The sequence below is a fragment of the Talpa europaea genome, assembly GCF_964194135.1.
Source record: "Talpa europaea genome assembly, chromosome: 12".
In the NCBI taxonomy this organism is placed as follows: Eukaryota; Metazoa; Chordata; class Mammalia; order Eulipotyphla; family Talpidae; genus Talpa; species Talpa europaea.
In genome coordinates, this window is record NC_140079.1 from 11,447,610 (window position 1) to 11,461,826 (window position 14,217).

Below are 14,217 nucleotides of genomic sequence, written 5' to 3' on the forward strand. Positions count from 1 at the left end.
TTAATTTATTTGACTTTCTTAAAAATGTGTTGCTTTTGTTTTCCCCATTCTGCCATTGCTCTCAAAAAAATAACAGTATTCTGTGCAATGGATAGCGAGGCTGAGGGGGAGAAAGGTAATGTTATTTGTCTTGGGACTTGGAGGGAAAAGATTGCTACCCATTGAGAAAGGAAAGTATTATTTTTGGAGTAAGGACTGGGTGGGAAAGACGTGTTGAGAAATTTGTTTAGGGAGCCTCCTGCTTGACCTTCGCCGTCTCTGTCCTCACTCTGTGCTTCCTACTCTTCTGTCACTTCAGCAGTTGAAGACACTGCCTTAGGCCCACCCTTTCCTCCATTGCAATCGACATGTCATCTAGAATGCATTCATGCCGAATGATGGATAACACACTATCACTTACTTGCACGTTAATTTCTTTATCCCACGTGCCTTTCAGAATTTTTGGTTCTTGTTCTTCTGTTTCCTTTTATTTTTATCATCTTAAGTGATTCTTTAATGGGCAAGTTTGTTGGAGATTGGATTTTCTTTCTTGAAATCATTGGCAGGACTAATGAAGAGTAAAACTAAATTGTAAAACTTAATTTTGCCAGATAGCAGGAACTTGTAGACATGCTTGAGTGAGGTGATGATCTTTGAATATTGAAAACTAATCAGTGAAAGTAGTTTGAGGAGAGAGGCTGATGTGCTTCTGGGGAGCACGCAATGTTCTACATACTGATTAGTATCAAGAAAAATGGGTAATAGCAACAAAGAAGTCCAACTTTTATGGGTGTCTACTTTTTTTTTTTTTAATCTGGGAGATAAGAAAAAATTGTGTATATCTTAAATTGCTGCAGTGCAAGGATTAATTGTATGCTCTGAATGGGCTTGGGGGGCATCTTGTTTATCCTGAGATGGATTTCCACACGGCGAGGGTGTGGGCACATGGGCAGTATAGACTCAATCATGCATTTATCGTGAAGAGGGGATCATGGTATCTCATCCTATTCTTAAGTTGGGTTTTTGAGCCAGAAAAACAGCGATGGGGGAGCCAAAGCTTTTTCCCAGTGCCAGATGACACGTGTGTCTTTAGAAGGACATATGCACATGGATCGGCGTGTGATGTGTTGTCTCCTGCTTCCCACTTCTTGCTCATCGCCCCAGACCTTCTGGTTATTAGAATTCTAAGAGGACATTGCTTCTCCTGCTCTTGTAGTTATATTTGTAATGAACTCTGAGCCAGTCAATCTTTTTTGACTAAATTGTTTTCACAAATCTGGGGTTTTTTTTTTTTTTTAGCACCAGGCAGCTAGAAGAGTGACATTAAGGATGTGGAACATTTTCACTCCTGTGTCTGCACAGTAGCTTTCACCACCAGAGGAAGCAGGGCAGACTTTATGGAAGGCACTGCAGTAATTAATCTTCACTAGTACTGTTGCTTCGGCCTTGTAAATGAAAATTTATGAGAAGGGGAAGAGTCTCTGGCACAATATATTCAGATGCCATGATGCCAGTATTTATGGATAGATATGAAGATTTCTGAGAATTTTCTTACTGATCCCAGCTTCACTTATTAATAGTTGAAAATTCTTTAGGAAGAAGTTCAAGCAACACATATTGATGTGAATGCAAGAAGGAGAGTTTTGTCAATCAAGGGGCACACACTGGGTGCTCAGGGGCTGAACTCCCTGTAGCACATGACAATAGGACACCGAGGGTTTCTGTGTGAGGGAATATTCTTGTTCTCACCTCAGTCCTCAGCTTGCTTGTAGCTAGTTCTGGTCACAGTTCGACCTCATTTCTTTCCTTGGAGAGAGAGAGAGCAGGGAGGCAGAAAAGCTACACCGACACCCTAAATATGAAGGGGTGTGCTACCTCCAAGCAACCTCTTGTACACTGATGCAGAGCCTCTGTTTCTTGGTGTGGCACACACCAGGACACTCCAGATTGCATGTGGGTACATGCAGCTGCTGCAGAAGTCAGGCGCATGCACATGAGCATCCTGACACTTTCTGGCTGCAGGGTCTATTTTTCCTTGTCAGGCTTCAGAATCCCTGATGATTTCTCTCTCAATTTTATAACTTAATTATTGGAATTGCTTGTCCTAGTGTCCTTGGCAGTTTATCGCTCACTCCACTTTGCTGTTTCTGTGGAGCACACACCAGGAGAGAAGATGACAGGTCCCCCCTCTGACCTTTCTCTTCTGTGGTGCCTTCACCACAGTCCTAGGAGACAGGATTGTGGGGCTTTCTTGAGGCTTGGAATTGCAGTGCTGACTGCAGCCTCCTTGCGGTACAGGGGATGCAGTTTCCAGGTTTCCGGTTTTTTTTTTTTTTTATTGGAGTTAATTCCCATGTCATTTGTTTAAAATATGCTGCATAACCATGACTGATCCTCCTATTCCCAGCACGTACTAACGATTGCCTCCTCCTTGTTGAGATGTGACCTTGGTTCTACCCCTTCTCTCCTCTGTAAGTCTGTTGGCTAAAGCTTCCTAAGCGCCAGAGAGGGAATAAAAATATCAAGTGGAATGAGACCTATTAGTTTCCTCTATAAGGAAAAATATTGTATTAGTGAATCAGTCTCTGTCCTTCAGCCTTTCTCTGTCACCCACAGGCAGGATGGTTTGAGAAGCATCTGTATTACAAAGACAGTTACTCGAGCAAGTGGAAATGTATGATTTATACTGTAGCAGGCATGAATCACATCAAGTTCGATGAACAGACACTGAATATCTTGCCCACATGCACCACTGCATGCACTTTGGAAATGTTGATCTGTGTGCTTTATTGCCATAAACTCTGCAACATGGGGAGAAGTAGGAGTTTTATGAAATTAAATCTATGTTAGAACAAAGGCAGGTACTTGGTTCTCTGGGGAAACTGGGTTTTGGAGTCAGACCGATTCAAATTTAAATCTTTCTTTTACAAGTTGTGGACTTTGTAAGTCAATCTCTCTCACCCTCAGTTTTATTCATCAGTCAAATGAAAATAATTCCTACTCTGTGAAGTTATTATGAAAATCTAATGCAGATTTAAAAAAAATAGAGTATGATACATAATGAGGTCATTAGTATATAGCAATCACTTTAATTACTAAAAGCAAAACCACGGAATTTTTAAAACGTGCATATATATGTATCTATATTTACAAGAATAGAATTTAACATCCTCTGGGATATGTTTTCCATTTTCACCCTCATCAAAATAATTTGTAAAGCCTCAGATATATAATGTGGCAGGCCCTATAAAGAAAGCAGTCTGAAGACTCTTGTATGGATTAGGTTGAAATGATGAGTGAGTTAGTGAAAATAATGTCCTGTAGTAAATTCTATTCAACATATAGATTGAGAGTCTGTATTACCAAATATGAGCATGGGAAATCCCCTTTCCTGTCTGTTGTCTTTCTGGAACATTCCCGGTATTAAGACACTCAGTGAACAAAGTTTTTTATGTGGCTGGCATAAGAGCAGGAAAGAAGAGACTGATCCCAGCCCTCTTAAAGCTTATGCTCCAGTGAGGGAAACAAACTGTGAGGAAGTAAACAAAAAAATTGGTAACTACAGGATGGTGACAGAAGAATTGGGACATTTCACCATAGATGAGGTAGTTTAGATAAATCTGTGAGCTGAGACCTCAACAGCTATTAAAAGCTTTCTCTTTAAGTAAAAATAATTCAGACCAAGCTTCTAACCATGAGTCGCTTGGACACTTTATTAAAATTTAAACATTTACCTCAGTAGCATAATCATGACTATTCAATTATGTATATTCCTGCCAGAGGTGATACTCTGGCTTCTTTTCATCCCATCATCCTTCAGCCCTGTATCATCCTGAGATGTTGTTTGGCCTCATGGAAGGTGATGAGGCTAAGAAACAGCTGCTATTCCAGCTCCCAAAGTGGTAACTCCTCAGAAAGGAGTGTGGGAGCATGAGGCTCATGAGAACAGGAAGGTGACGTGGAGATGGTCTGACGTAATTCAGGTTATGAATTAAAAGCAGCAGCCTGTCATTCTTAGGGACACTAAAGTGTTTTCTGTTTTTTAGTTATAATGTGTTGGTGGTGTATCAACTTTTTTGAACTGTGTGAATTTTTATTAATAAACTTGTTTAGCAATTTTAGTTTTTATAGTAAAAAATTGAATGAAAAGTGGGGTCCCCATATACTTCCCTCATGCCCCCCTAAATCCTCATACAGATAGTCTTTCCTATTATCGACATCTGCCCACAGAATTGTTACCATGGATGAAGCTACACTGACATTTGTTACCACCCAGAGTCTGTAATTTACAGTAAGGTTCATTCTTTATGTTGTGCATTCTTTGGATTTTGACAAATATTTGATGTCATGTGTCTACCATTATAGTATCATGGAATAATTTCACTGCTCTGAAAATCCCCTGTGCTCTACTTTTGTCTCTCCTCTCTCCCTTTTCCCTCTTCTCCCTCCCCACCCTCACCTCTCCACTGCCAACCTGGTAAGCAGTGGTCTTTGTACCATGGAGCCATAGTTTTGCTTTTTCTAGAATGTCATATAGTTGAAATCATATAATTTGCAACCTTTTCCAATTAGCTTTTTTCATTTAACAATATGCTGTCAAAGTTCCTCCTTGTTCTCTGCATGCTCTCATAATTCATTTTTTAATCACTGAATAATACACTATTGTATGTTCAACATCCCTTATAATCAGGGAAACGCAAATCAAAACCACACTGAGATACCATGGCAAACTAGCAACAGCAAATGTTGGCGAGGATGTGGTGAAAAAGGAACTCTCCTACATTGCTGGTGAGAGTGCAAACCACTATGGAAAGCTGTCTGGAGGTTCCGCAGTCTACTAAAAATGGAGCTACCGTATACCCAGCAATTCCACTCCTAGGGATCTACCCAAAGGACACGAAAACATTGATCCAAAAGACCACCCCTATGTTTATTGCAGCACTATTTACAATAGGCAAAACCTGGAAACAACCCAAATGCCCAAAAACAGATGACTGGATCAGGAAGATGTAGTGTATATATACACAATGGAATATTATCCAGCAATCAGAAAAGATAAACTCATGCCATTTGCAGCAATGTGGATGGAGCTAGAAGGAATTATGCTCAATGAAATAAGCCAGAAGGAAAAAGAAAAATAGTGAATGGTTTCACTTATAGCAGAAATATAGGGAAACCAAATAAGACATCAATGTTAAAAAAAAAAAATAACAGAACAAAACACAACAAAGCAAAAACATACAATCATAAATCAGAGACATCCTGCAGGGAAGGAGGAGGGAGAGCGATCAGAGGGGTGAGGGAGGAGCATAGGGGACTGTGGTGATGGTGCACAGGTACTTTGGTGAGGGACTACACATGAGGAGGTGGGGGGAAGCAAATATTGTTAAAAATGAACAATGATGTAAAAAATAAAATATGAAAAAATAATACTCCGTTGTATTAGAGGTGTTGCAGTTTGTCGATCCATTCATCTAATGAAAGACATATTGGTTTGTTCCAAATAAAGTTGTTAGAAACATTTATGTGCAGGTGAATGTGAGTTTTCAACTTCTTTTGGTAAATACTAAGAAGCATGATAGTAGGTGACATGGTAAGAATGTTGTTTAGTTTTAAAAGAAACTGTTGAACTGCCTTTCAAAGTGGCTGTTGCGTTCTGCATTCTCCCCATCAGTGAATGAGAGTCCCTGTTACTCCACATCCTTGCCATTATTTTGTGTTTTCAGTGTTTTAGATTTTAGTTATTCTACAAGAATATTTATAATATAAAGGTGTTTTTAATTTTTAAAACAGAGAAGACACAATAAAATGGTTTGTTTTTTCATTTTAGTTTTATACTGGGTGAAATCCTGTCCCACCAAACATGAATTAGCAGAGCTCGTCTTTATGAGTGGAGCTGCCCTTTGAGGAATTGTCTTCCCAACCTCTCAAGGGCAAGGTTTCTCTTCTGAGATAAGACCAGTGATGGCAGACTTCATTTAAATAAAAGCTCAGTCCAGTGGATTTACTAACCACTTAAATGTTTATTGAGCCCTTGAGTACCGCAGCATTGTGGTTGCAAATATAGGGGAACGGGTAAGTACATAGTCCCAGCAGATGCTTCACATGGTGTAATGTAGGTGTGCATAATGCTGGGGTCGCCTGGGAGGCGCAGTCCAGAATGGGATGGCCCAGAAAGGTTTCTCTGAGCTGAATCAGGTAAAGGAGGAGAACTAATGACAAGGCCTAAAGTAAGATACTGCAGAGGCGTTGGGATAACTCAGATGAATTTGAAAGATACTGGTAAGGAAATGATCAGTCTCTGTGAAGAAGAAGGTTGCTCAAGGATGGCATCCTGCCTTTTAGTGCAGGCAGGAAGTTCACTCAGAAGGAAATAATAGATGAAAGAACAAGTTTGGGGAAAACATATAATAGTTAGGGATGTGTTGGGGTTGAGGTGCCTTCTTTAAAAATGTAGCTAGAGATGCCCAGAAGCCGACTGAATATGCTGATCTGGTCAGGAAAGAACTCTGGGCTAAAGTTGAATGTTTTAAAGTCACAAGCATTATGTGGAAGATTGTTGAAATGTTGAACTGCTTGAGAATACTCAAAATTATGTAAAATTGAAATAGTAGGAGGGCCACGGATGGAAGCTGCAAACATCAACATTTAAATATTGGACAAAAGGAGAGAAAACTGAGATCAAGTGGGGAGATTGTAGTCAACTTTTAAGTACTTAAAATTAGAATGATTGCCCTTTGCATCTCATGCAGAGGTATAGGAATGGTAACATTTCAACTTTCCACAGAGTATTATTCACTCAGCAGAAGGCAGGAGTTTTGAAAAGAGTTGCTGAGTTTAGCCATAATACCATTAAAACAAATGCAAAGCCAAATTTTAGAGCATCGGGTACTTGAGTAATTAAAACCAGAGGACAGTCAGCAGACTGGAGCCTGTGTACTCACAGACTGGCCCGAGTCCTCTGGGGGTACTCCATGAATAATTACTCCATGAGTAATGCCTTTTGCTGCAACTCTATTGGAAGTCAAATTAGAAGCAGCATCCACTGAAACATTGCCTCCTTTGTGATAGTTCCCAACAGTCTCAGGACTTCAAACAGCCCCACCAAGGTCATGATTTTTACCATTCAGATGAGTGGACATTTATTTAGGTTTTCTTCAAAGACGAAGACAAAAAACTCTGGACATCAAAAAGCTAACAACTTGATAGACACAAGGAAGAGAGCCCTACTTAATATCATTCAGGATAAGCACCGAGGGAAAGGCATAAACTAGGCATAAAATGGAGTCAGGGTGGAATCTTTGAGGAGGTGGTGACATTTGATCTGGTTTTGGATGAGGGTAAGGAGTGAGAATTGTTATAAAAGGGGGGGGGAGGGGAAATTCCAAATGGAGGCAGAAGAAATTGAGAACCTACTGCATGTTCAGAGAATAAAAAGTAGTCTCAGAGAACAAGGGGCATATAGGTTACAGAGGCAGGCCTGTGCCTTCGTGAGCATCCTTAAAGATAATACTAAGTAATACTAGAAGGCAGTCCCTGAAATCTTTATGAAAAATTATAAGAGCCAAGGTGTACTTTACCAAAAAAAAAAAAAATCCCCCTTTAAGCATATTATAGGGTTGGCAGAAATGGGAGGAATGTTATGTGGGCTACATTAAAATTTAATATGTGATATTTCAGCAAGAACCTTGATTTCAGAGGACTGGTTTTTAGCTTTTTTCATTTTTTTTCCCTGAAGGATAGTGGGCATGACTTCCTTAGAAGCTTAATATTTAGAACTGAAAAGTAGAGCTACTTAAATCTACTGCAAAAATTTCTGCATGGACTCCATGGAGTATAGTTCTTGAGTCTTGACCTTTTCAGCATCGCAGAGAACTTTTGCTTCAGTCCTAACAAAGACATAATTTCTTGTCAAACCAAGCTTCTGAAGTGTCAAGTGTTTATAAAGTTCAGTTAATATTATTCTAGTCAGAAGCCAAGAAATAACAAAATGTAGTTTGTGATACACAGTTGCAATAATTTTTAAATACTAACCATAACCCATGACCCATTTGTCCTGACCTCAGAAGTCTCTCATTTCCCCACATTCCATGGATCCAAGCACCTGGGTGGAAGCCTGTGAGCACACCAACTCTATGCTTCTGAACTCTGTGGAATTATGAAGAATAATGGATATAGCTAGCTGCCTAGAACTACTTTTCCCTTTAAATTTATTTCTTTTTTTATAAGGTTGCTGCAGAAAAATCAGAAGATACACACACACACACCCCCCACATCACAAAAAGAACATTAAAAAAAATCTTCCAGCTCTTTTTCTGTGTGAACACACATGCAGCCTTTTTTAAAGCCAAGATGGACTCTGATTCTGTATCAGTTTAATAACTGTTTGCAGTGTCAGTGAATTCCTGAAATGTTGTTTTAGTACCTGCATAGTGTCTCATTTCTAATTTTATAAACTGTTTAACAAATTAATCCCTTATGACTGGGTGTCTGAGTTTCCAAGTTTTGAAAGTACAAATAGCTCTGCCTTGAATATCCTTGAAAGATCCCTAATTTCCTTGGGCTAAATTCCCAGAAGAGAATTTGCTGGGCATGCATACTTGAAAGATTTTTGAGAGGTGCTTTCAAATCATGCTCAGTGATTGTAGTATTTTACCTTCCCATACCCAGGACTTTACATTCTCATGGCTAACATATATTATAGGTGGGGGGGGAAATTACTTCGTTACTAGAAAGTAGCAGTGCTAGGTGCAAAATCACTAAAAAACAATTTGAGCTGTAGGGACTGGGGGAGTGGGGAGATCACTTTCCTTTTGGGTACCTTTCATGGAAGAGGAGGAGTTGAAACTGGGTCTTCAGGCAGGAGAAGTGCTACATTCACAGAGGAACCAGATGCGAACACATGGCTGTGTGTGTGATCTCAGAGCCGGGCCACATGTAAGGAGTGCCAAGAAGAAGGCTGACCCTTGAGTGTGAACACCAGGTCTTCCTCTGCTTCTGTGTCTCCTAAGCTAACAGACTACTTTCTTACTCTGGGTGGCTAGGTAACAAGCACCTGAAGAAATTAAAACGTCGAAAGCAGGAAATCAAACCTATCAGAAAAAAAAAAAATCAGCCTAATTTCTGAAGAATTTGAGGTGTAGGTTCAGAAAATTGATAAAGTAGGAAAGTTACATTCCATTTAAAAATCTCAGTGATTAAGATGTAAAAATTGAATTCACCTTCCAATGTTAGATCTTTTTTCTTTAATTATTGGCTATGAATAAATTGGCTCAAATATTTGATAGTTTTTATGGAGCCATTTTCACCAAAACTTAAGTCACCAAGTAGGATTTTCCTCTTATTGTTGGTCCAGATTACATATTACAGTCTGATATTTTTCCTTGGTGTTTTGTTGTATGACTTATTCTTTAAAACACCAGAAACCTCTTTCATTATTTGGATTATTGAAAGATTGGCAGCTCTGAATTATTGCAGTCCCAGTTCTTAATTGGATCCAGTAAGCTCCCCATGAACATTAATAGAGTTAAGTGGTGAGCGCTCCACCATGTTACACATTTACCAAATTCTGAATTCAACTATGCAATTATCTATACCAGTGTATTGGTTATTTTCCTGTACTAATTTGCAGCCTTTCATTTCAACTTGAATTCTTTCTTGGATTCTTTGTAATGCTAGTGTGATAGTGATTGACTCAGCTTTTGTCTGGAATAGCCTTTATCTCTCCATTTCTGAAGGATAACTTTGCTGTATAGAATATTCTTGGTTAACAAGGTTCCCACCCCCCCCCCACCCCCCTGGGTATATCATTCCATTCTTTGTTTGTCTGTGTCTTTGATTTTTGACAGAGTTGAGTTTGTTTGGGGACCTGTAAGCTTCATGAACTTGGATATATAAATCTGTCCCCAGATTTGGGAAGGTCTCAGATATGACTTCTGTAGATAAGCTTTCTGCCTCCTCCTTCCTCTCTTCTGTGATTCCAATAATTTGCAAGTTACTTCATTTTCATAGATGTCATAGTTCAGGTAGACTTTCTCATCCTTTTTCATTCTTTTTCCTTTGCTCTCCTTTTAGTGGATAAATTCAGAATTCCTGTTTTCTAACTTACAGGTACTTTCTTCAGCTCATTCCATTTTGTTCTTTATCCTGTCTTGTGTGTTTCATCTCATTCTTTGTATTATCTCCAGAATTTTTAGATTCTTATTATTTCTCTTGATTAAATTTCTTGTTTTATTCACACATTGCTTTCCTAATTTTGTTGCCTTTGCTTTGCTTTCTTGTACTTTATGAACCTTGAAATAACTATTTTGGATTCTTAATATGTTAAATTGAAGATCTTCATGTCTCTGAGATTGGCTACTAAAAGATTATTGTGATCCTTTGTTGGCCTCTTATTTGCTTGATATTTTCATCTTCCTTGAAGTTTTGTGTTGCTGTCAGCACATTGTAGTAGCAGTCACTTCCTCCAGCTTTTGCTAATACCTTCTGTCAGCCCTGCTAGGCGTTCTGAGGCTTTTGCAGATTTATGGATACATCTTTTCCATGCTTCTTGCTGTCTCTTAGGGCAGAAAGTTTATATGCCTTGAATGCTGACCACCTCCCTTTTGCTTTCCCAAGGGTGGCACTAAAGGTGAAGTTTTGGGTCTTTGCTGAACCACAGATTCAGTTTGTGCTCTAGCCACCTGCCAAAACACAGTCTCACCACTGCTATCCAGAACAAACACAGGGAGCTGACCACAGAATCAGCCCAGGAGCCCCAGTAGACTATTTGGAGACAGCCATATGAGGCATCCCCAGTGCATTATAGGGAAGCATCTTGATGGAATCCATGATGCAGTAAATAGACTTGGTCCTTTTAATGCCCTCTGAGAGCCCTATCTACCACTGTCCCAGTCTCTTCTTGTCTCCTGGTCATGCAGCTTGCAGCTCACAATTTCGCACTCTGGATGGGATGAGACAGAAATGGGCCTCCTTGGTCATGTTACACACAGCTGGGCAAGTTGTACACGTCATCACAACCTCTGACTTTTTTCTTGGCCCTGAGCTATGTCACCTTGGGGGACAGCAGAGGTGAGCAAAGTCAAAAGTGTTTGTATGACTTTCGCCATGCCTTTTTTTTTGCACTTGCTTTTTTCTGCTCTGTCAGCGTGCTGGAACTTCACCACTGGAAACCTGGACTTCTGGAATTGCTCTCGTTTGTGGGTGATTGTGTAAGACATTATTCTCCCACAGGCAAGGGGAACTCAAACTGGGTCTGAGGTCTTTGTGCCAATTACATTACCCAATGCCTGGTTGAAAGAGACTCCACCCTGGTCGTTTGGCATGTGGTGCTAGTTATCACAGCTCCCACAAAGGCACTTTTGTCCATGGGGTGGAAGCCACGTGTCATTAAGAAGATGAGGGACATCTCATTCAGCCAGATTGCAGATGTTGCTGTCTAGTGCCACCCACTTAGATAAGGCCTTTTCTGAAGAGATGAAATTGTGACTATTTTATATTCTACTTACTAATTATTTTATAAATTCATTACATTATTCCTCTTTTGGGTGATCTACCTATAGGCTGTATATACTATTTTTTAATAGTTTATTACCACTAGTAAATAGAACTACCACTATTTACTATGGAAAAATAGAGTAAAATACCTTTCTAGAATTTGAACTTGTCCACAAAGAAGCCAGGCTGCTAGTGAGAAACTTTTGGGGCTACATAAATTTCTCATCTCTCTTGTTATCTGAAGAAGTTATTTCCTGGAGGCAAAATAATGTGCAGGAGCATGTTAACGGACATGTTAGTCAAGCCCACTAATTGGTATGTTTTCTGATGAGCTGCTCTGAGGTGCTCTTGAAGTATCAGCGGGACAGAAATCACTGTTACCTTGTACTGAGTAAATCATGGCACTCACTGTAGCCCGGCAGAATTGACACCAAGACCAACCGTATTCATGAACAGGTTAGGACTCATTACTTTTTTCAAGACTCTTTTCCACAGGAATTTTCACGTTTATCTCTCCAGGCACTCTTAAAATGCAATTATTTGTGTAGCTAACTAATGTCGTAGTATTGTCTGGTTTGTCTTTCCTTCAGTGATGAGAGAGAATTAGTACCAAGCCAAGCTCTGGCATTTCTGGAGCATGATAGAGAATTGTTTACAGGCTGCTTCAGGCAGATCCTAAGTGCTGATCAGGCACAGCCCTAGTGACCCAGGCTCTTGTGCACAGAGGAATAGGATCTGCTGGAACTTGACCAGTTTATTGTCCTTTGGAAGATATGATGTGTTTGGAATATAATGCAATATTTCTGTGATTTTTTTTTTTTGCTGGTTATTATATATCAATGTAAGAATTTATTTTAAAGGGGATTATTTATAGACAAGAAACTAAATTTATATAATTTCATTCTTAGAGCTGTTCTGTTAAATAAATAAATGACATAGATCCCATCTTTACAGAGAAGGATACTGAAGCTTAGAAATGTTCCTCAGCCAAAGTCTGACTGTCTTGAAGTCAATGCTCTTTCCAAGCTGACTCTTTTTGTTACTGTCATCCAATTGTTGACTGAAGTGTGTCAACTAAGATTGCTTTCACTGGCCTGACTGGGAACTGAATCATTCCAATCCCATGTGTGTGATCTGGGTCCAATCATTTGACTTCTTTCAACCTGACGGTAGATGAGGCTAATGCTCCTAACATCCAGGGCTTTCACCAAGATAACTGACGTCCCTGGTGTGAAGCCTGAGGACACTGCCAGACCCTGATGGAGCTCATGGAAATGGCTGCAGTGACATTGCTGTTGGGCAGGTTTCATTTGAATCTGGCGTCTTGACCCAGTCATTGGGTCATCTTTGAACATAATGCTATCTTAAAAGGCTTTGAGGATGTTTGGCTTTTTCTTCAGAAAAGCCACCTTCAGAAATAAACTTTATTTTTATGGTCTGTGCCTCAGGTGTGTGCAGAATCCTGCAATAATGTTTAGTTTACTAATATTTTGTATGTTTCGTACATACGGATTTTAAGTGAGAATAATTTGACATCTTAAATAATTTGTAATTGAACTGTTCAAGTTCTGTTTTACTTGTAATCTCTATATCACAACTCAGTACAACAGATAGTAGGATCAGTTCCTGGCATCCTGGTATCAGCTGGTTCACAGACTGCTACTGACTAGAGACCAGCTTTAAAATGGAGGTGGTTTGAAATGGTAAGACAGGCAGAGGTTAGAGACACTCTGGAGCTGGACTGTAGGCTTCTCAGTGCCTTTAAGTGGTGGATAATGTGGCTCTAGCCTCCTGGAATGAGAGTGCGGATTGGATGAGACAGTGTGTGCACAGCGCATGGTGCATAACATACCGTGTCTCCTCTTTAATGGGAAGGTGCTTGCTTGCGACCCAGACATCCTGATGTTTGTTGCAGTTTCTTTCCTTGAATAAAAACATTACCAGCTATTTGTTATTGGTATTTTTGTCTTATTTTAAGTGTTTGATTTCATAACAATTTATTTATAAAGTAAATCATTGGATTTGTTCCCACCAGTGATACCATGAAGAAGCAGGCAATGAGAAAAAGGCACAACAGTGACGTGGAAGACGTGGGACACACAAGCCGTAATAGAAAGAAGACCAAGTGGGAAAACCTAGAGCCTCTGGATACGGGCCTGTCTTTAGCTGAGGATGAAGAGCTGGTGTTACATCTGCTCAAAAGTCAAAGTTAAATACTTTCTGCTCTTCTCCTTGAAACTTCTGCTCGTGGATAAGAAATTTGAAAATTATATGGACAAAAAAGTGAAGAAACAGTAGCTTTGGGGCACTCAGGTAACCTGAGTCCCGTGGCCTAAACGCACGCTCCCCAAAGAAGCAATGGTTCTCGAAGCCCTTGCAGGACATGCGTGTGCCTTCCCAGAGAGAACTCAGGGTGAGGGTGGATCCTGACATTTCCCAGCCCCATTTTCCGGCATGTTCTCTGTTAGATCTTATACACAAGTTCCTACATCTTATTTTCAGAAATGCTTCCTCTGTTTTACTGAGAAGTTCTGAAGATCTTGTTTCATTGTTAGAAATTCCTGTCTTGCGTACCATACAGAGGTTTCTATATGCTGTTAAACCAGACTGCTCACACTTGGGATGTGTTTAACATCTCTAAAGAGACAGATGGTGATGGACCAACCCTGAGGAAGAATGAGTATTTTTTCATTGAGATGATCATTAATAAACATAGTTCCTATAAAATAAAATATTAATGGT

The 14,217-nt window shown here is 39.7% G+C and overlaps 1 protein-coding gene across 1 annotated transcript in view; it reads left to right on the forward strand.

Annotated features, from left to right (window-relative positions):
* DDX10 (DEAD-box helicase 10) overlaps positions 1-13,792 on the forward strand; it is a gene marked incomplete at its 5' end in the record, with an annotated part of 219,133 nt that extends 205,341 nt beyond the window's left edge. The window contains one exon of the mRNA XM_084251435.1: positions 13,511-13,792. Within this exon, the coding sequence (XP_084107561.1) occupies positions 13,511-13,688 (178 nt within the window). The 3' untranslated portion in view covers positions 13,689-13,792. The remainder of the gene's footprint in view (positions 1-13,510) is intronic.
* Positions 13,793-14,217: the final 425 nt, after the last annotated feature.